Source organism: Theobroma cacao, chromosome 3 (assembly GCF_000208745.1).
Source record: "Theobroma cacao cultivar B97-61/B2 chromosome 3, Criollo_cocoa_genome_V2, whole genome shotgun sequence".
In the NCBI taxonomy this organism is placed as follows: Eukaryota; Viridiplantae; Streptophyta; class Magnoliopsida; order Malvales; family Malvaceae; genus Theobroma; species Theobroma cacao.
The window spans coordinates 31589383-31612888 of record NC_030852.1 but is presented as its reverse complement, the minus strand read 5'-3'; the positions used below and the strand labels follow the sequence as shown (position 1 = coordinate 31612888).

The following is a 23506-nucleotide window of genomic DNA, read 5'->3' as shown; positions in this document are numbered from 1 at the left end:
TGGTTATGGTAACAGACGAGTGCTCACTTAGGTAACATGTTATGATAAACTTGATGAGTTCATGCTTGACCTAAATCCTTAAAATAGCACTTCCCTGCTCCAGTTCCACGAAAGCCAGAACAACTTATTTCCCGTATTTCTGTTGGATGTCTGAACTACTTGAAGGTATCCTAATAGAGAAAGTAACCTTGGAAGTGGAACTCTGCCTCCCATGACTCTGCATCTTTGTGCTAGGGCTTCGTATCAGGACATTCTTCCGAGGTAGGAAAACCCAATTGAACTGTACATACTGCTGCCTTCATTGGGTCACAATTTACGATTGAAACTCAACTGTGGATGCACTTGCTGCCAATGTTTTCTGTGCTGACATCCAGCATAATTTCTATAACCAAGCTTTTGTGAGCATTAATTGCTCTTCATTTGTTTATCATACAAAACTTTCCTGGTAATTAATTTGTTAGTGTTAATTGATGTCAAACGATGTAGGTTTTAAAAGCGTTTGATAGAAGTTATATGTAGATGGAGACGGGCACTTTTATTGATGTCCAAGAGAGTAGCTCTCTTCTGCAGAGAACATACTGCAATTTACTAAGAAATACAATTATCCAGTAAGAACTGAACAGCCTTGGAGCACATAATTTAATGCCCGCCTTGATGTGCTCTCTGACTCAACATCTAGGACAGAAAAACTGTGTTAAGTGATGGGAATTTAAGAGAGTTGAGAGGAAAAACGGTTTCTCTCTCAGAATAGCCACTTTTCTTTAGACAAAACTCTCAACAAAGTGATGGTGACTATCCCTGTACCCAGTCCCTCATTATTGTTTTAAAATATACTGTTATTCTGCGTTTTAGCATGAGATATACATCACACTTTAAAGCTACCTTGCTTATCGTTTTCTGCAGTTTTTCCTTCCAGCTTGATACACTTGTACCAAGTGGCACATGCTATATAGACAACCAAGTCAATTGTTGTTAGGCCAGCTAAGAGGAAGTAAAACCTATCTAGGTGACCTTTGTTGAGATTGCCTGGGATCCATCCTGGCATGTGATCTTCGGTTGAGATCTTCATCACCATGGTCACAAGCAAGCTACTAACATAGTTCCCTAGCGAGATCGATGTCATGCAAAGGGCACTGCCAAAGCTTTTCAGCCCATCTGGCGTTTGTGCATTGAAGAACTCCAGCTGGCCAACATACATAAAAACTTCAGATGCTCCTATAAATGCGTATTGGGGGACTTGCCAAAAGATGCTTAAGGAGCTTGAGCCTTCGCAATGCGTGCAGTCTCTGCTGGCATACTTTAGTCTGTAACATTCCACAATTCCAGCTGAAACCATTGCCAATATTGCTATAACAAGGCCAATGCCCATCCTTTGGAGTTCGGTAAGTCCCCTGGAATCCTTCTTTCTTATCCTTCCCACCAGTGGATCGAGAACTCGCCGGTAAAGAAATATGAAAATTGCCACACTGAGAATGTCAAAGCTGGACATGCTTGCTGGAGGGATCCGGAAGTTTGAGATGGTAGTTGTCATTGCAGCACCTTGCTCAACGAAGAGGGAGGCCATTTGTGTGAAGACAACCGAGTAAATTATGGTGCAGAGCCAAATTGGGAGTAGTCTTAGTATGCATTTGACTTCTTCTACTTGTGTAACAGGGCAGAGACGCCATGGGCTGTAAATGCCCTTCTTTTGGTCATCAACATCCCTTGTGCTTATGTACGCTGCTCTGTCCAGGAACCTACACAAGATTAATTAATAATTAGCATTATGTATAATCTATATAATCTTGCAATTGGTTTATTTCCAAAATTGGATTATGTTTTAAATTTTACTTGAATTCATTGGTGTGGAGAATCTTTCTGTTGCCATTCATGGAAGAATCATTTCCATCCACATCATACAAGTCGTCTGCGTCTGGTGGCAAATCAATGCTGCATTTCTTTGTTGCAGCTACAATGACTTGACAGAACCTGGGGAGAGGATTTCCGCTGGGCTTGAAGTGCCTGTACCTGGTTGTTCCTGCCAGAAACAAACCAAGTGCTGCAAGGGCAGAGCCTGCGGACACCCAGAATCCAAGTGCCCACATCCCTTCATCCTCAAAATACCCTAAAATAGTGTTGGAGAAAAGGGAGCCCAGGTTCAAAGCTAGGTAGAAGTAGCTAAAAAAGGCCACCTTGGAGTGCCCTTCCTCGGGGTCTTCTTCATCAAACTGATCAGCCCCAAATGTAGCAATGTTAGGCTGATAACCTCCATTTCCTAGTGCAACTAGGTAAATGGAGAGGTAAAATAGCGTAATCTCCAAGCCCGAATGTGAACCACATGGAGTTTCTTGATTACCGCAGCCTCTTGGTCTGACCAAGAAAAGGTATGATGATAGCGATAGCGAAACCAAACCCTGCCATTCGAGACAAATGTAGGTATACACAATTAGAATGCAGTTGCAAGGTAATGACCAAATGATTTTACTCTGTTTTCTACTCTTTTAAGTTTATGCAGCCCTTGAATAGAAATGATGAAAGGTTGAGAGATGAGTTGCTTACAATAACAAAGATGACTTGAAAGATGGCGCAGGTTTTGTATCTTCCCCAGTAGGAATCACTGAGGAAAGCACCAACCAGGGAAAAGATGTATACAGTTCCAGTCCATTTGCTAACATTGTTGGCAGCATCAGCATTGTTTTGCCCTAACACTCTTGTCAGGAAAAGCACCAAGTTCACGCCGACCCCGAAGAAAGCTAGGGTTGCCAGACCTTGGTTCACTGGTTAAATTCATTGAAAAAAAAAAAAAAACATTAACGAGACATTCGTCACCAAAAAAAAAAAAAAAACCTTGATATTTTACAAGGTACTAAGATAATACTGGTAGACGTGAGAGAGTGAGAGGGTTTCACATCAAGATCATGAGGAAGGTTCCCCAGGGATTCCTAGTTAGGTTAAGGAAGGAAGCCTAAAACCGTAGGAATCTTCTAAAGGTTGCTTTCAAATACTCTTCTAGCATTCAATAATAGTCACATCTCACCGCCAGAATCTATCGTTTTCTTTGCATGTGCAAATTGGTGAACTCATCCCTCTCTTCTGTAAAAATCATTCTTGAATATCATGGTCTTGTAAGGGTTGGATCGGACCTTGTTTGATATAATTTTCACCATTCATGTGCATTGATATCACAAATTTAGCAACTTGAAAAGTACACTAATTAGGAGCATGTTGACTGCTATCTGGCTCCAAAAATCAAATCTGAGCTAAAGTAAAATATTTATTCCATGAAACCAAAGAAAGAAAAACAAGAAAGAGCAATAGCTACTGGCAACGTGTCCATGTTCATTCTTTATATATATGGTTAGGTCTCTTTCTTAATTGGTTCTTCCACTAGTATTATTTCAACTAATTTGTCAAGTCATTAACCTAATATAATCAATAGGCAACATGGTTAAGAAAAGGGCATGCCTTTTGCTGTAGGTATTATAGTTCGGTTTCATATTTAATGTGATGTTAGTGTATACGATTTTATTTTATCACTTAGTCGCTTCATAAATATATAAAAAATAAAAGTTTACACGTCTTTTCAAATAATTTTTTTAAAAATTATAATTTTATTATTATCAAAATAATAATATTTCATCTAATGATAATATATAGAATTTATTTATTAACAATTTATGAAATATAAACCTGAACTAATATATATGTGTTCATTTCACGTTTGATTTTTTGTATGAGTAAAGTCCACTATGTAATTATTCGCATGAAAAGATTCTAGTAAGAGTTTAATTGCATGAATAAGCTCTAATTAATGTCTAATTACTTGACTTTAACACATGCATTCGACATCAATAAATTGAAAGATTAAGATTAAAGTAATTAGGAGGCCAAAAGTTATTCGAGCGCTAGCATATTAATTGCCTACCCTAGCTAATACTTAATAAGTTGTATTTTTCTTTTCTAATTCTTTACACCTAATTATGATTTTTTTTTTCTCTTTTTGTCGGCATTAGAGGTTCAACCGTGTGGAAATTGGAAAACTTTTTTTTTCCCTAATTTTGTATGTTATTATTGACAGGGGACACGTGGCAAGAACCCACGTCATGCAAAACAGGAGGGTTGGTTACGTGTCCGGCTTGTCTTTGCCTTAACTGCATGCCCTCTCTCAATGGCTTTGTTTTCCGTTGGGCATGTCGTTTAGTCGAGGGAATTGAGCAAAAAGTGGCAAAACCCAAAGCAACCTGCTAACCCCCTTTTTGCTCCATGGGAACATGCAACCCAGCTTAAACACTTGTTTTTGGATTTTCAGTTCCAAACCTTACACGTTTCTTCATTCCTATTGTCTTTTTCCCCCTTTCTGGAAACTGAGAAGGAAAACTCCGCCTCCCTCTCTCACTTCTCTCCATCCCTTTTTGATAGCTTATCCTAAAGAAGCTCTGTCACAGATACTTCCTCTTTCTCATATCCCTTCCAGCGGTGAATTATATACATATTTGGTAATGTTTTAACACATGGTTTGAAGGGTATGATAAGGAAAACTTTGTAAACTTGATGTATATTCTTTTAGTGCGTTGGGAGTAAGCAAAAAGATAGAATAATTAAGATGGAGATTTGCCCCAGTATGGATATATTGGACCCATGTATCCAAGTGAGATCAAAAGCAGTGAAAGATCTTTGGAAAGTGGTTCAGCCTTGTTGTTATCATTAAAGAAAAGAATGGGAAAAAGGGTATAAGAAAGAAAGAAAGTAAGAAACTAATGTGGGAGAAATTTGAAAATTATGGTGACTTAGAAGGATTTAAATGAAGTCTAATGAACGATGTTCATCATTGAATTATCTATTTATTTAGTGGTGAAAATTTGGGGAGCTTACAGAGAATGATAATTCCAGCAGTCCATTGTCCTGATTTCGCTCTGATTGCAGGGCGGCCATGCCAATCGATAGTTCCATCTTGAGTGCATGCTCCTTGATCCTCTTTCACCTTCCCCTGCTTTTTTGTTTTTTGTAAAGAAAAGGTGGAGTAAATAAATCATATCCATTATCATAGTATCAATATTCAAGAATCACAGGAAAAGGATAGTCATATTAACATTGCATGAATGCATCCATCATTGCTTTGCATCAGACTAGTAAATGCTTTTCTTTATTTTGTTGCTTATCTTATACCTAGCAAAAGATGAAGAACATAGAAAAAAGAAAAGAAAAAGAGAAAGAAGAGAAGGAAAACTTGAAAATTTCTTCCTTAGAAGGCAATGGAACAATGATGGTTGAGAAAAATATATATATATAGTAAGATAAGTTGAGGAAACAGCTCAATGATTTTAGTAGTATAGAGAAGAAAAAAGGAGCCCTTAGCCCCTTACTGACCTCCTTACACACCTCTAAGCAAGCCATTGATGTTTCTTGAGAAAAAGAGAAAATTTATGGTGTAATGCAGAAGGTGAGAGCAGGGGAAGGCTGTGAAGAAGACAGAAGAGGAGATGAGTAGGGGAGCTTGGGAGAAGAACGTGGAGGGGAGGGTGAATAAATAGAGGGTGGGAAGGTGATACGAACGGTGGAGATTTGTATGGACAAAGAGGGGACGCCCACATGGCCAAATCATCAGAAAAACTATTATAAGATGCAACATGTTTGGACTCAGACAGTGATGTGAAGGTAAATTTGTTTTCTTCTTCTGGGGATGGGTGGTTAAGATATCATGTTGCTGCAATATTTCAGATTGATGAAGAATATAGGGGTTTTTGGGTCCCTCTCCCAATATCCATGATGTGTTTATCATTGGGTTTTATTTGATATTGACAGATTTGAGACAGTTACCCCAAATGGTTTCCCAAGAATTTTGAGTGCTTTGGGTTGATGCACTTATGGAAAAACTCTCTGGCTTGACAGCTTATTCTCAACTTGATACACATTTTTCCAACTCCAAAATTAGAAGGAAAAAAAGAAAATCGGTTTCTCTTGTCCAAACCATCCCCTCTCATACAAATCATTATATATGCTTAAATTCATGCCTCATTTTGATTATCATCATTATCTTAATCTCAATTATTTTAGTTTAATTTCACAATCATATGTAAATTCATCTCCAAATTAAGCAGAAACTTTAGGTTAAATCCCATATGAAGAATAAGTAGTTGGTGAAAATTTTTTCAAGCGTTTATCCGTGTAAACATGAGGTTTTCTAAAGTATAAAGTAGCTATAGGTTTAGCCTCATCCTTAGGAATAGGAAGTGGACTCTCCACAAGGTAACAATCCATATATGTTTTCTAAGTTGGAATCAGTGAATTAATTATTAGTCACATGTTTTTGTGTGCATCGAGACAGCTTTCTTTTTATCTTTGCCACTCAATTATTATGAAGGATACGATTCCCAAAATCATGCCCCAGCTATTGTAGTTTCTCTCCTGAGTGGGAACAAGGACATGCAAAAATTTGATGCCTCCCTTAAAGTGAAATATATTTTGTTGAATTATATGCTAATAATACAACTTCTTTTAAGACTTTGGTCCCTCAAGTTGCTAATCAGACATTCTCCTGACATCCTTAATATGCTGCTTAACTAATCCTTGTTTATTCTTTTCCACTGCATTATTACAGAGTTCTTTATCCTGAATTATTCCATGAAGATCGATGAATAAAGGAATTTAATCTTTTCAAAAAAAATAAAATAAAGGAATTTACAAATATTATCCACCAGATTTCGTGTGGCCATTTTTGTTTTCTTATATATTTTTGAGAGAACGATCGAATTAAGAAACAACTCAAATAATAGTAAATAATATTTCTAAATTCTTCTATCTATTGGATTTTTGTTTTTTTTATTGGATGTGCAATTTAAATTTAAAATCGTGGGATAAATTGATAGGTTAACAAAAATCATGAGAGATGTTGTGTTTGTGCATATTTTTAGAGAAACTAATTTTTTCCCCATTTTTTAATCAAATTTAGTGTGGATAGATTTAAAATATTTTATACTTAATGATAAATTGTTTATTTGTTGAGATGTAGTGTACGATTTTTTTTTGTTGTGCCTTGTTTTATTAATAAATTATTTTTCTGACTAAAAAAATACCATATATTGTATATGGATTGAGGAATACAAAGGATCCTAGATTGCATACTCGACCTTAATTAAGCTGCTTTCCATAGATTTGATTCTACATTAATATTTCTGGCCACTGTTACCCCATGCACGTCCATCTTAAGACTAAGAACAACAAAAGACATGGATTATGTCGTTTTTCAGTTAAGATTCTTCCCTTAGTTGCTAACATAGAAAAACATCCTCCATCTTTAATAATACAAAAAACTACACATTAAGCTAGCTTCGAAGAATTTTTTTTTTCAAAAAAGAAAATTAAAATGAGTGGCAAGTTCTTTTGAAAAGATGAAAAGTAGAGTATGCATGAAAGCTCATCTATATTAACATATTTTATTAAATTAGTAGAAAGTAATTTTCAAACTGTTACAGCCATTTAAAATTCATCTTTTTTTTTTTGGTTGTAAGATTCCAAATTAATCATCTTCCACTTTTTTTTGCTTGAGTATGCTGTCAGAATTTAAGCATTAAATACCTCAATAATTAGGAGAGGATCAATGAGACCTCACCCAAAAAAAAAAATGCAACACCAACTAGAATTTTTACCAAGAATAAGGATCTCTCAATAGTATCTAGAGGACCTTATGTTCTGTTCATATTGGCTTTCTTCTCTTTGGAATTTGATACATCATACAAATCCTGCCAATTGATTTACTTTTTCTATTTTATAGGCTAAATATATGTGGGTCTAGAGAGTGAACACTACAGCTTTGGCATAATGTAAATTACTGATAGGATGTGTCCGGATGCAGAGTTTGGGAAAAATCCAATGAAATCAGATTTTTATTTCAGGCTGCACAGAAGATGGATCTTTGCTAAGAAAAAAAATATTCTCTTAAATTTTTGTAAAAGACAAAAAGTGAGAGAAGCTGCCCTTTGGTTCTTAGTTGTAAAGTCTATTGTTGTACAAAGCGCAATCTACATGCATATGTTCTTTTTAGCAAAATGTAATTCAGTTTTCTACTTGTTGGGATTTCCTCAATTTCATCTTTAGATAATGTAGAATGCTCAGATTTAAGGCACATTTTAATTCTAGGATTAAACTCTCTTCCTCACCAGCTGTTTCCTTGTTTCAGATTTTGACAAAGAATTAATTCAAGTCAACTTACTAAATACTACAACATTAATTGATTTCTTGGTCAATCTCAAGTTCCATTACAGCTCATGGTTATGATTTGAGCCACTCAACTTGTTTTGAACACCAATCGATCCCATGGAGATTTACAGCTCACGATAATGATTTTGATGTTCAACTTCCGCCATGTTTTCCCTGATTCCATAAACCCCAATATAAGTGCTAATCTTTTCCCCAATCACTTGAAACTTTTTGCTCATAAAGGGGGTACATATAATTTATTTTTGGGAAAAAATGAAAAAAGAGAAGTTGTTCCTAGGAAAACAACTGTTAACCACGACCTAACATGTCCCTTAAGCAATGCCAAAAGGAAAAGAGAAAACAGACAAACTCTTTTAGAGACCCATTTTCTTAAAAAGCGTGGGGGCACCATTAGCACTGCATAGCGAGGTAAATGACAAAGAAGTCTGTCACGGTCCAGGGCAGGGGTAGTGGCATTTCTCTTAACAAAAGTGTTTTTTTTTTGGTTCACAAAGTTCCAGCACTAATCCACCAATACGGTAGGCAAAAAAAGGCAATCAAGTTAGTAGGTGAAACTTTTCCATATCAAAAACATTCATTCCTTCATTCCCCAACACCACAGCGAGAGTTCATTTCACAGTAACACCCCAAGGCCGAAATCTGATAGTGAAATGCAATTGCTCGTATTCTGACCATGCACTAACTTATCAATATGACGAAACCATTCAATCCTACTTTGATTTTCTTATATAAACACACGTTTTCCAAGCTAAAAGGTGGTTTTAATTTTTTATTATATAGAAAGGGTGACTTATCAGCTACAGCCATGGTCATCTCACAGCTTTTATAGAACAAGTAAAATAATAATAGGGGGAGTCTCATTTAGTCCGCTTCCGAAGAGTCAGACTCCACTTGTTTAATTTTCTGAAAACATCAACGTCATTACCAACTTAATGGGAATATCCATTCATATAAGAGATTTGATGATGCATCATCATCTGATTGAGGCAGACAGTGACCTGATTTAATCCATGTTTATAAGCACATTTCTAAAATTTCGTTGGCTGCAGCAGCTGTGTGGTGCCCCAGACATGAAGCAATTTTCCTTCTAATTAACTCCCATTTGATGCTTCCTTTTTAATTTTGTCCATCCACCTGTTTACACCATGAGGCATGAGGGAAAGGTCTATCTCTTTTAGCTGACACAGTTTCAATCTTCAAATTCGCTTATCAACCTGTCAAACAAATTTTGTGTCTGTCAAGTCAAATTATTGCAAAGGAACCTTTTTCTCTCCTCTCAGATTATGGTGGATTATGTCACTGAAATCATAACTACGAGAAAATAAACCTCGCTCAACAGGGATTTACCAATGGATTGCGGGTAATATTGATTTCATTGTATATATGATGAATTAGGTCAGATTTTGGCTAATGATGGGATCATAAAGAAACTAATTATTGATATTAAGACCCCTTACTCAGATTAATCATGCTTCTTCTTAGCCACTAGAAACAATGACCTAATGAACCAATACTTGCAATCTGTCCTATTTCATTGAATTCAATTTAACACCACAAGTTTATAAGCCTTGTCTCCTTCCCTTGATTATATCCATATCTTTTCTAAAACTTTCAGTTGGTTCGTGAAGGAGGGGCTCTCTGTTTATGTGTACAGTGTACTGAAACTCAGGCAGCTAGGTTTGACTAGATAAAGGATTTTGAGCACTAAAAATGCGCATGCTATCCTTCCATCAGCAAAATCTACATTTGGGTACAGCTAATTGAACCATAAAGGGAAACACAATCAAAGTTGAACTCTAATTTATAAAATTATATTTTGGCTCTAAATTAACAAATAATTTAGCTCTTAATGGTAGACAAAGACTTGACTTTAGCCACTGAGATGGAAGTACAGCATCTCCTTGAGGTTTGAGCTATTGTTTGTTAGGTCATATGTACTACAAACAAATATACATCATTTATCAAATATTTGCTGATAGCACCTACCCTGTATATCTTCGAATTTCATTGTCCTTCTTTGAACCACATACGCTTCTGCTCCAACCTCACCTAGGATCAGCTGATGATGAACTTCACCCCTAAAAATTATTTTTAAAAAATGACAAAAAGAATAAAAAAACCTTGTATTAATTATTAATTAAGTATGCCTATTCTCTTGATAAATGGGTGTTAATAATGTTTGTAACCTGTTTTAATGTTGGATGTGTTGTATCTTTCTGTTGGGATAGAAGTTAATCAAGTTTTGTTTCATTTTACAGGTTTTTGACAGTTTGGGATTGCAAAACTAGTATTTAATTGGCATAATATACAAAAAAGTCTTTAAATTATTCAAAAAAATTTAAATAAGTTTTTATATTTTTATTATATTCAATCAAGTCATTGTATTTTTATTTTAAACTAAACAATTTTTTATATTTTTTATTTTGAGTCATATAAGCCCTTATCACTAATAATTGATTTAGTCAAAATGTTATTTATCATTTTACATCACGTGACACTAATGTGATATGCTAAAATATCATAATTACTGTCATATCATAATTAATGATAATATGACATATTAATTTGACATGATAACATGATCATGTAACATTTTTCACCCTCCACATCAATATCATAATATTATAATATAAAATGACAAATAATATTATTATTAATGATAATTAGTCAATTATTAATAATAAAAGTTTATTTGATTCAAAATAAAAGTACGAGATTTTATTAAATAACGTAGTAGTATTAAAAAGATAATTTTATATTTTATTAATTTTAAAAATTACTATTATATAGTTGTATTAATTTTTATTTTTTTTGTTAATTAAAAAAGGATCACTGATCAATGCTCTTTTTTTTTCAAAAAATATANTAATTTTTTAAATTAATAAAAAAAAGATAGTTTAGTTTTTTTTACAACATCTGTTTATATTTTTAAATGTCTATTTTAAAAACTAATAAATCTGTTTAAAATTTTGATTAAAACTTAAAAATATGAAAATATTTTACCCTAAAATAAATAAAGTCACACATCATATAGTAAAAGAATTAATACTTATGACTCTTCCACGATTCAATTTAATGATTGCAAAATCTTTAGGTAATGATATGACACCAGAAGACTATTGTGATGAGGTCGATTCTGGTCAATGACTACTTGCTTTTGGCCTTAACCAACATTTTGATATTTTATGTCGGCCAGTTCAGCACGAGGTATGATTAATTTTGATGAAATTTAATTCCATCGATTTATTGTATACTTTTAAATTATTGAATCATTCGATTTTTAGATATTTATTTATTTTATAATTTTAATTAATGTCAATGAAAATATTTTTTTGAAAGCTACATTATAAAAAAATTAAATTTTAATCATACTTTTATAAACAACATATTTTTTCTATAATAAAATTTTAAAATGTGTAGCTATTTAAACTTTTAACTTCACTTTTCTCAAATTTAATAACAATATAAAAAAGTGTAACTTTTACTAGTGTATGTAATTTTTATTGTTACATTTTATTCATAATGCATGTAAAAATTTATTTAATGAAATTAGATCTAAAAAATATAAAAAAGTGTTATTAAAAATATTTTTAAAAGCACATTTAAAAAATATGTTGTCTTAAGTCAAATTTGTTGTAGTGCTAATTGAACTGTCTCAAAAATTACTATATCTACGATAGATTAAAACAAGATATACGTGTGTATGTATAACAACAATAACAAAAACATTATCCTTTCGATTTTTTAAAATGTAAGCTTTATCATTATCGTTTTAATAATTGGATTTATGTTGATTTATCTAAACATGTGAATTTTCTTTTCTTTCTTTTAATTTTTCAAGTTCCAAACAGATGTACCACAATTTTTCCATCCACTTCATCATAAAAAAAATAAACAAAAAAATTATTACTCTTCACTTTTCTTTTTTTCTTCCTTTTCATTCTTTTTACTTTATTATCTAATTTATTAAAAAGATTCTTCTTAATCCCTTTCCCATTTATACAAAAACGATCAAATCTAATTTAATTTTCCAGTGACTAATCACCATCATGATTTGAGTGGCTTCTCTTGTCACCTTTTTCCTTAGAAAATTAATCAAACTTTTAAAAAAAAAATTAAATGAAATTTCATTGATCATAAGGAAAAATAATCCTTGAAAAAAGAGAAACAAGAGTCATGAAAAAGAAAAAGGAAAGAAGAGCAAGAAATGCCAACACAAAAATTTCAACAACCACAAAGAAAAAGTTAGAAAGACAGACTTAAGTAATCAAACTTTGCACTATATTTATATATTCTTCTCTTTGTTCTCCGTCGTTTTCTTTGTATATATTCACTTTTCACTTTCGCTCACCTTCCACTTTCAATTGTGGTGATGAAGAAACCACAATGAAGTTGTATTATAACTAAGCTCCACATCAATCCCTAGAAATTGGCAAAAGTAAGCCTAAAATGTGGACAAGGCACATGACTAAGTTACCACTAGAACAACCTTTTTTCTAAGTTTGTATTGGATCAAAAACCATGATTTTGTTGGAAACCAGAAAACATTTGTTGGTTTGGTTGTTTGTGGTAAGCCTGCAAATGAGCTTGCATCTTAATGAACAAAAGGATTGGTGAAAAATAGGGATGGCAATATGGGTATCCGACTCGATTATAAAAGATTATGATATTTTATGATCGAGTTTGGGATGAGTTTAAGTATCACCTCTTGAGCACTTAATAGTCGAACCTAATTATGTCTTTTAATATATATACTCTACATACTATGTTAATTTAAGTACTATAATAATTATTATATATATTTAATATATATACTTTTAATATAAACATATTTATTTTTATTTTGTTTTAACTTGTAAAAATTATAATTTATAAAACTATTAATTATAATATATATATACTTAAAAGGAAAGTGTGAGATTAAATAATTTTGGAACTTAACTATTTTTTTTTAATTTCATGTAATTAAGGACAAGCCCATATAGTTATTAAATTAATTCATGAAATTAGGGTTATTAATTGACTTATAATATCTTTTAATATATATACTCTATATATTGTGTTAATTTATAAAAAATATAATTACTATTATATATATACACTTTTAGTGAATATACATTGAATATAAACATATTTACTTTCTATTTTGTGTTAACATTACAAAAATTATAATTTATAAAATTATTAATTATAATATATATACCTTTATTTATATAAACTTATAATATATATTCCTAAAAAGAAGTTCTAAGATTAAAATAGTTTTGGAATCTAGTCATTTTTTTAATTTCATGTAATTAAGGAGAAAACAATATAGTTAATTAAATTAATTCAAAAAATTATGATTATTAATTAATTTGTAATGTCTTTTAATATATATATATTCTGTATATTGTTTTAATTTATAAGAAATATAATTACTTGTAAATTATATAGGATATGGATGAGAAATATTATTATATATAGATATATTATTATATATAGATATAGGTACGAATTCGGATTCAAGTAATTAAATACCCATAAAGAGCATTGTAATAAATTTTTACATAAATGGGTTTAGGTAATTATCGAATAGTGGGTATGGAAAAAGATTTGTGCTAAGGTACTAAATTTCAAATATATTCGAATAGTAGTAAGGTTCAAGTACCCTATTTATTAATTAGATTCAAATTTGGGTATTTCAAAATTAACGAGTATTCTACTCATTGACATTCTTAATAAAAATCATAAACAATCCACAATGTTTATTCTTTAATAAATTTTTGGTCATTATCATGTTAATTAGATAAAGAAAGATATTATTCATTGGATTGAGATAAATCTACATATTTATACAAAATGAGCTGTCGTTAATTTTTTTTTTATAAATCTTAACGTATAAGAAATAAATATATAGTTAAAATATCTGGTTATTTGTAGGTAAAAGTTATTAAATGGGAAGGGATTAACGAAATTGTTGGCATCTATATATTCCTGGTTGGCTAGAATATGCAGACTTTGTCTGGCATCAAGAATCAGAAGAAATTGAGGGAGTGTTCAAGAAAACAAAGAATTCGGATTTCACAAATATTGTCAATTGGAATATGTTAAACCTATTTGTAGCAATCGGAATATTAAATCAAAGGAGCAGAAGAAACAACCTAACATTTGGAATGTATACCAACTGGAAAATTCTTCAGTCATTGTTACAAAATGTTTCCTTATTTCAACCAATTTCATCAAGAACAAATATGTTCCCGAACAACTTCAAAGATGCCCTTGCTTAGTGCTTAATAAATAACCCATGACTTTTGAGAGAGTTTTTGGGCTAGGTTCAGTAACACTATGTGGGACCTTTAACATGGGTTCTGACCTCAAAATCCCTACTATAATTTTGGTATTTAAAAAATATATTCTCTTTACTTAGGTAAATTAAGATAAAAATTTTAATTTTGATATATTTTATTAAAATTTGAATTTTTTTTAAAATATGTACGTTTGATGAATTTTAATATGCAAAATTAAAAAAAATGATGAAAAATAAATTTATATAGTATAAAAAATGAGTATTATGTGTCCAAAAAAATTATTTTAAGACATTTAAAAATAAAAAATGAACAAAGAAAAGGGATAGAGGGTGTAACAATTATTTAAAATTTTATCCTAAAAAAATTAAAAATACAAATTTTAATAGTGGGAATGTCTTTTTAAAAAACTTGTTGCAATTGAATGTTTAAGTTAGTAAATTTTAATTAAAAAATTAAGAGCAATTGTCGTTGGAATTTGACCACAAGTGCACGAGACGATACTTATCCATTTGTTAATTAAGAGAGAAAAAAGAGTTTTAATTACGTTTTACATCAAAGAATTATATATGACTCAATAAACTTCCAAAAGAGATAAGGATAGACACAGTTGACAAAAAGTAAAGTTAAAATATTGAAATTATATATAGTTTAACTATTGAGTTATTAGACATCAGAGAAGGTTTATTACTTGCTAAGAGTCTGCAGATACAGCAATTGGTGGTCGAATTTGATGCAACAATGGTGGTCAAATTTTTGAAAAGAGGGTATTAATCAAAATCATCCTTATATTGCATTAGTGCATGACTATCTTGTCTTGATAGAGGAAGGGTGAGTGATGAAAATTCTATATATTTTTTAAAAAGATAAAAAAAAAAGGTGTCGATTGTCTTACAAATTTGACGTAAAATTGCCTTTTGGGTACAACTCCTCCGGAAGAGTTATGTTTGTTAATTTCAAAAGACTTTTTTGGCTCACCTAGTCTAATATATTAAACCGAAACATCCAGGTCTTATGCACAAAAAAAGTTAAAACAGTTATGAAAAGAACAATAACTATTAGGCAAAAATAATAATTCTTTGAATTGAAAATATAAAATTAATTTTTTTTATTTTTAAAATAAAAAATATAAACATAATGCTTTTAGAAACTCTTAAATTATTTTTAAAAATTTATAATAAATTTTTATTCTTTTATTATATTCAATCAAATCTTATATTTTTATTTTAAATTAAATAATTTTTTATAATTAATTATTATTAATATTATGTAATCATATAATTATATCATGTCAATATAACATATAACATGTACATGTTATAACATAATAAATGATATTTTAACTAATAATAAGTAATTAATTGTTAATTATAAAAATTTATTTAAATTAAAATAAAAATATTAAAATTGGACTGAATACAATAAAAAAAAGAGTTTTTAAAAGTTCTTTTAAATAATTCAAAAACTTTTTAAGTAATATGTCAAAAATATAATTAATGAACTGTGTTAGACGGCTAGTTGCGGTAACTTTCGAATAAAAAGACCGTTTGTTGCGGACTGGTAGCACAAAATAATAAAATATCTATATTCCGTGAATAATTAAGAAGTAAATATATTGATCCTATGTGGGTATAAGTGTAATTTTACGAAAAAAGAGTAGATTAAAAGCTTCTTATTTATTTAAAACCAGAAATTGAAGGACTTGTCCAGTGCACGGTCAAATTATCCATTTTTACAGACAAAAAAGGTGCGATTTTTGCGATTCCTGCTTTACGATTTACACCCTTTACATAATTTCATTTCTGATTTTCTTTTTTAATTTTTTTTAATTTTTTCTATTGGCTGATCCAAGGATTAGTGTTCCCTGTTCACCTTATCTGTTTCTGCCCGTTTGGTTCATCGGAAACCCCTAGGAATCGGCGGAAAAGGGGCTTTTTTTCTTCTTTTTAAATTCCATGAACCTCTATGTTTGATTGTTTTTTCTCCGATCCATGAAAAAGTTTAAATAAAATAATAATTTTTCTGCTATGGGATTGAAAAATGAAAGAGCCGTTTCTTTTTTGAAGGGGAGTGAGGAGGGCGGGTTTTCCTGACTGACTGAAAAATTGAGAACTTAATGGGATTACAAATATGGGTATTTCCAGGAATTTGAACCCATGTTCTTTTTATCAATAAATTGCTCTTTGACCTGTTGTTTTCAAGTTTTAGTTTGTATAACATGATATATTGAAATTTATGTCTGTTGGGAAATATGTTGACTGTAATTTTAGGTTTAGATTCTGTTATTTGCTTTGAGGAAAAGCTTTTAGCATGTGACTCTTGGAATGTCTTCTCCTGAAAATTCCTTTATTTTCCTTGCCATGCCATGATTTTTTTGTTTTTTATTTTTTGGTTTTGAAATTTCATGCTTACAAATTTTAGAAATTCTGGTTATCCTAGTTCCTTTGTATACACGCTCTATTGACACCTTGATAATGAATTGTGTGTAGCTGAACTTGTTATCTGATGATACCTTACTTAGTGCTATAATAGACTCTGTGACCAATGTTTTGGTGTTTGTGTGAAACATATGATTCTGCATGATGATTCTATTAGTGAGATATAGCACACTAATAGGCATTTTGAACTATGAAGTCAAGAGTTAATGAGGCTTTTAGGTCTTCTACAGGTCTTCTTTCGAGTCATATATGAAATGCTAGCTAGCAAATGTAGAATGATTATGTAAAGGTTGTTCTAGTTGTTTGAATTACAAAGATGTCCTAGGTTGGAATGAAGTGTCGAAATGAAAATTTTGTCTAAAAAAATTCATATATAATATGCTGTTGCTTGGTATCCAAATCAATTATAATGTGAATAGATAAGCCACTAGCTCTGGGGATTAGGATGATGATGGGAGCAAGAAATGACAGTTGTGCACAAACACTATAGGACCTGATCCGCCTCTCAGCCTGAACAATGCAAGCATCACATATGCAGTTGTTGCTTATGCTGTCCTAACTCCAAATTTAGTGTTTTTGCTGATCATATATAATATACTTTTGTTTGGTATCCAAATCAATTATACCGTGAATAGATAAGCCACTAGCTCTGGGGAATACGATGATGATGGGAGAAAGAAATGACAGTAATACACAACCGCTATAGGACCTTCTGGTTCACCTCTCAGCCTGAACAATGCAAGCATCACATATGCAGTTGTTGCATATGCTGTGCTAACTCCAAATTAATTGTTTTTGCTGGCAACGTTATGTAGGGTCAATATATGAAACATGTCTTATATATATATATTTAACTAAATGGCCAACATGATACCTCAAATGGCAGGAGTCTATTTAGTGGTGCATTATTCTTTCATCTCTGCAGCATCCTGTTTGTTAACTTCTGGAATTTCCTTATTCTTTAATAAGAATCAGATTAAATGTGGGTTTTCAATTGCAGGAGAAGATTGACATTATATGGATAGTAAAGTATCTTCTGACAAGGTTTCTCAGGAGCTAGCCCGCGAGTTACTTATCGCAATATCTTATTCTGTGCCAGATACTGTTGATCATGCATCTAAAAATATAGACAGTGCAAATGGGGTTGCAGTGGCAAATGCTGATGGAGCTGAAAAATATAGGTCTGAACTGATTTCTATATCCTATGCACAGTCTCCTGATGCTGAAGTGCCTCCAGTTGTTGGGAACCATGTGGATTAGCGATGAATAAAATTGTAATGGAAAATTTTGTTACAGTGGCATTAGATGTTTTGTAGAACTTTCTGTTGTGTGATTTTGCTCCTTATGTTGGGTTATTTTGCATGTGATTCTCTCTATGGCAGTGTAAATAAGGGAACATATTTCTGTACAGACCATGTTGTGATCAAAGTGAAAGATGTATTTTCTTTACTTGACAGAATTTATGTACTTTTCCAGTCTCTTGGTTCATTCTTCTTGCTTGTTCTTTGCATTGAACAGGTGTCAATTGGTCTTGCAAGATGCAGTATGTTCCTGAATTTGCTCTTAGAGTTAAGATTTTATGCTCTTTGTTTCATTTAAGCAATTGAGCTGACCAGATTCCTTTACTTCGGTAGCATTGGTCCTTGCAGTATGTCTGTTTTTCCCTCTTGATTGCTAGCATTACCTGGTAGCTCTAGCTTTATCCTAGGTGTGCTTTTTGCAAAAACAGTTGGACATATGTAAAGGATGTGTTCAAACTAAGCAGATTCCACTAGTTGTGAATCTGATGGTCTTCTAAGGTACCAGCTGTTTTCATCCTGACACTTGATGCACCAGTTTCCTCTGTTTTTGTTTTATATTATTTTTTTTGGTCCTAAAATCTATTGACATCTTGATCGAGCCCTAGCGGGCACTTAGTTGATTGGGACCAAAATTTTTTTATGTGCAGTATCTTATCTATCTCATGTTAGTGTATCTTTATAAATATAGAAGCTGCATATCTCATCAGATTAGATTTATAAATGATTCTGTGACATTAGCACTTGCATATCATGAGGCATTAGGCTTTCTGTTTATCTCTAGTGTTTATAGGTAGTGAGATATTTTAACCCAATCATTGCTCGAAAACGTTGTTCTCGTTTGCTCTGCTGCACTAGTTATCTACCGACTGAGTCATTCGCTTATCAAGTATGAATGAGGAATTTAGGTCAGATCCGGTGAATTATTGGTTTCTCTTCTTGTCTTTCTCCCTAGTAAAGAGGCCACTATCCATCTCTGCTTTTTGCTATTTGCATCATCACTATCTATCACCCACCAAGGTTGAGCATATTGTTATCAATTAGGCAACAGATAACATCTGGATCAATTCTCCATGTCACAATCCTAGCAACATGTCTCTGTTGAACATTTCTTTATGTTCTCATTTTTGACAGCACTACTCCTCTGGCGATTATTTTCCCATTGTCTTAACTTTTCATTTTTTTCTTCCTTTTGGAAGTTTAGTTTTGGGAAATTTGAGCAAGACTCTGCAGTTGAAAGTTGTAACCAAAAACTGGAAAAAAAAAATACAGAATTGATTGGACCAAAGCCCAAAGCTGGCTATTACTTTGATTGGACCATTGATTTCAAGGCTGCAAAGCTTGTGGGTCAAGATCCTCCTGTTCTTCTCAATTACATTGAGTTATGCAGAGGCTGTTGAATTATAATTGTAATTTACAATTAGCACACACAAATTTGGGGGTTTATTGGGGTTCACAAATTTCGTGCAATTAATCTCATGCTGCCTAAGGTCATTATACAAAACTTCAAGAAAACACAGATGTTCAACGGTGGCAGCCTCCTTTGCAAAATTTTCAATGGATGAACACGAGAAGAAAGATCGCCGTGATAGTTTCCTCTCCATGGTTCAGTTTATAAGTCCAAGATCAGATACATTATAACAAGTCAATTGCTTAAGAGAATAGGCTATAGACTGGCATATATTAAAAGAAAAAAGAAGAAGAAAGAACTCAAGAACGAAATAATCAATTTTTAAATACCGGTAAACATTCAAATTAAAACCATTGATAGGAATTGAAAGAGATATGAACAATATATATTATATATATTGACAATCAAACTGCAAAGGGTCAAGCTTTTTTCGAAGGAAAAATTAGGTAGGTTCCTCATGAATTTCTTCAAGCCAAGCGAGATCCAAATAATACGACCTTAGTCTCACCAAATTTAGTAAGGAAGTTGTGTTCACAAACTACTAGGCTGTTTACTTTGTTGGTTAGTCAAACTTGATTTACACTTAACTCTCTTTACCATTCACATATCTTGATTTATCCTTGTTATAATAATAAATCTAACAAATCTAAACGCAACACATATTGAAAGTTATTATATATATAAATGAATTCAACGAGACAAAAGTTATATAATTTTTCTTTTTTATTGATTGTTTAGAAAGTGAAAATTTTAATTTAAAAATTGAGTTATGTTAATATGAATATAGTTACTGCATACGTAAGTGATAGTATATTAATTTTTAAAGAATATTTAATCACCAATCAACAACGTAAAACTATTTGACCTTGAAATTTTATGTAATATTATTATTTTCTGTCTTATCGTGGGGTTTTTTTAATGATTATCAACAAGGAGCAGATCAGCTTAATACATCGAAATCGAGATGGGGGATCGAGTTCAATTTCAAGCAATCAAAAACAACGAACATTGTTTATTCACACCGGCGGAAACAATTTGAACAGAATAAATTAAAGGGTTAGTTGAGTTTACTAAGTAGTATTAGAGGAGAAAACTTCAACGGTCCAATCAGAGCTCCCAAAACCTTGGACTTTTTCCTGTTATGTACTAATTAAGTACTATTCTTTTGTTTTTTGTTTTTTTTTTTTTGGATTTATTATTTCTTTATTGCTAGGTATGCAAGGAAACAGGATTCACTTGCTCGAGCAGAAAATCTATATCCGAAGTTAAAGAAAATTTTCCTACATCTATATAACGAGGCAGGGAATGAGTGTCACTTTGACCCAAGATCAAAGAGCATAGACGAGAGACAAAAAAACGAAGGAAAAATGATCGAAATCAAGTCTGAAATCGTTTCCAGGCAAACCATCAAACCTTCCACCCCAACTCCTTCCGACTTGAAAACCTTCAAGCTATCTCTTCTGGATCAACTCTCCCCTGCCGTCCATGGCAACATGACCTTCTTCTACCCTTCTAGCAACACCATGGATTCCATAGGTGATGACTTCTCCGAGAAATCCCAGCTCCTTCAGGAATCGATTTCCAAGACGCTCTCGCTCTTCTACCCGCTGGGCGGACGTCTTCAGGACGCTGCTACCATTGATTGTAACGACGAGGGTGCTTTCTTCGCCGAAGCCAAAGTCAACATCCAATTATCTGAGTTCCTCAACCAACCTGAGTTTAATCTAATGGACCATTTCTTACCTACTACAGATACCAAAACCATGGAATTGTCCAATGGTGCCATGTTTATCGTTCAGTTAACTAGCTTTACTTGCGGTGGTGTGGCGATTAGTCTCTCCCTCACTCACAAGCTCGCTGATGTATCAGCACTGCTTACTCTCCTCCAAAGCTGGACAGCGGTTTGTCGCGGACTAAGTGACCCCGTGACCCCTGACCTCATCGGAGAAAAATTTTTGGCACCTAGAGATGAACTATCTGCCATGTCTGCATCTCTGAATATTGCTGCTGAAAAGTTTGTGCTGAGGAGATTTGTGTTTAGTGCATCAAAGATTGCGGAATTGAAGGCTAAAGTCGATCAGGAATTTCAAAACGAGATGCCAAGCCACCCCTCTCGGGTGGAGGTGGTGTTGGCACTGTTATGGAAATGCGCCGTGGCTTGTAAGAAACAAAAAACAGGGTCATTCGGGCCAACGGCATTGTTTCAAGCTGTCAATTTGCGCAAAAGGATGTCTCCACCGTTACCCGAAACTGCTATTGGGAACTTTATATGGCCATTTATGGTGCTTGCACATGAAGAGAAAGACTTGGAGCTACCTGAACTTGTGATTCAGATGAGAAAATCCTTCATCGAATTCAACAACACCAAGGCTAATATGTTCAGAGGCGAAGCGGCTCCTTTGGCAATCATGGGGGCCTTGAAGGAGAGAGGAGAATTCTTCAGGAACAACAGAGAAATGACCGTTTACAAGTGTTCAAGTTGGTGCAAGTTCCCCTTATATGACACCGATTTTGGGTGGGGAAAGCCGCTATGGCATGTCAGTATAAACAAATTGGTGAGCAACACAATTGCTCTGGCCGACACAAGATCTCGAGATGGAATTGAAGCTCTCTTGACTTTGGATGAAGAAGAAATGGCCTTATTTGAACAAAATGAAGAGCTCCTGAAATATGCTACTCCCAACCCCAGCATTTATGCTTGATTTCATGCTTTTTGCTATGCAAATTTACCGTTGCTCTGTGTGTGATTCTGTCTCTTTTTTTTTTTTTTCCTTTTACAATGATTTGATTTGATTATGTGTTTTGTTGAAGGTAATTTACTTATGATTTTAAAGCAATGCAATGTTGGAGAGAATAAGATTTAGGTCTTTCTCTTTGAGGAGCTGAAAGATACAAAGAATTATAAAATGAAAATTTGAGAATAAAATTCCTAGCGATTCCTCCTTGGTTACACTGTTTATTATCAGCATTATTAATGTTTGACCCCCCCTCCCCCCTCCTGTTTTATTTGTTTGTCTTCTGCAAAATTTCTACACCTTATAAAAATTAAAGAAGAAAACTCTCATGGAAATATTCTTTGTTCTCTAGGAATCAACAGACCACTTTCACTGTACGTTCTAAGCTGAATCAATAAACAAATTTCTTTTATTTTGTGGTGATCAAGAAAAACAAACAAATAGATCTTGATAATGTGACATATCAGCTGCCATTGGTCAAATAACAGGGACAAAAAAAAAAGGCTTGGACTGAATCATACGTATATCCTGACCAAAACAAAGAAATTTGCATGGAATTAATGTGCATATGAGGTCCCATTAATGTCATAACTACAACCAAGAAAGGAAGAAGTTTCTTCTTTCTTGTATTATCGATGAGCCTCATTCTGTAATATTACTTTCTTTTCGTATTATAAACGTCTGTTGAATTCTCCGCCACATCTTCCCCACGATGTTGAGCCTTTTCAACACTTATAACCTTGGAGGCCTGGTCTTGTTACCTTAGTTTGGTTTGAGAATATTGTTCAAGGGTCGAGTTGTTTTAAGTGATCTTGTGTTAAAAATTTTAAGCTGTGTGTTGGTTGTGGTCGACTTGAAAATTATTATTATTTAAATAAATAACACAATTTTATTTAATATTATTGAAATGGTTTTTATTATTTTCATAATTGATTATCAGGTTCACGAGGACCTGAACTTATCTCTCATGCTCTGAGGCTCCAAAGGCTTGGTTCAAACCCCCGACTCATGAACATTTCTTGTGTTTATATGATCTTGTATTTTTTTACTTAAAAAGACATTTTTCAATGATTAATATGGTAAATGTATTGTTTTTTAGTTTATCATAAATAAATTTTGAATTTATATTTGATGTATTAAC

At 32.7% G+C, this 23506-nt stretch overlaps 2 protein-coding genes and 1 long non-coding RNA gene across 5 annotated transcripts; 2 read left to right on the top strand and 1 right to left on the bottom strand.

The window, feature by feature from the left end:
• Positions 517-5488, bottom strand: LOC18606084 (protein NRT1/ PTR FAMILY 7.3). Of its 3 annotated transcripts, none has more exons than XM_018117949.1 (5): positions 5347-5488; positions 4852-4969; positions 2539-2756; positions 1831-2393; positions 517-1736 (listed from the first exon to the last, which is right to left on the bottom strand). In XM_018117949.1, exons 1-5 carry the CDS (start codon positions 5371-5373, stop codon positions 866-868), a joined length of 1797 nt encoding a protein of 598 aa, XP_017973438.1. In that variant the 5' UTR covers positions 5374-5488; the 3' UTR covers positions 517-865. The 3 variants fall into 3 exon arrangements, with proteins under 3 accessions (XP_017973438.1, XP_007039561.2, XP_017973439.1); XM_007039499.2 differs by having other exon boundaries at positions 4852-4966; XM_018117950.1 differs by having other exon boundaries at positions 4852-4966; positions 5359-5488.
• LOC18606083 lies at positions 16130-18402 on the top strand. The gene is made up of 2 exons (XR_001926881.1): positions 16130-16230; positions 17922-18402. It is a non-coding gene; the product is annotated as an uncharacterized LOC18606083 (long non-coding RNA).
• LOC18606082 (vinorine synthase) lies at positions 20988-22577 on the top strand. Its single transcript, XM_018117265.1, has one exon. The coding sequence runs from the start codon at positions 20998-21000 to the stop codon at positions 22330-22332; it is 1335 nt and encodes a 444-aa protein (XP_017972754.1). The 5' UTR covers positions 20988-20997; the 3' UTR covers positions 22333-22577.

What these genes read in the sequence shown, in the direction of transcription:
- LOC18606082 (XM_018117265.1), top strand. Translation starts at nt 20,998, where the DNA reads ATGATCGAAATCAAGTCTGAAATCGTTTCCAGGCAAACCATCAAACCT.
- LOC18606084 (XM_018117949.1), bottom strand. Translation starts at nt 5,373, where the DNA reads ATGGCTTGCTTAGAGGTGTGTAAGGAG. An exon ending in GCTTAGAGGTGTGTAAGGAG is followed by an intron (nt 4,970 to 5,346) that starts GTCAGTAAGGGG and finishes AAAACAAAAAAG; the next exon opens with CAGGGGAAGGTGAAAGAGGA. An exon ending in TGCTGGAATTATCATTCTCT is followed by an intron (nt 2,757 to 4,851) that starts GTAAGCTCCCCA and finishes GAATTTAACCAG; the next exon opens with TGAACCAAGGTCTGGCAACC.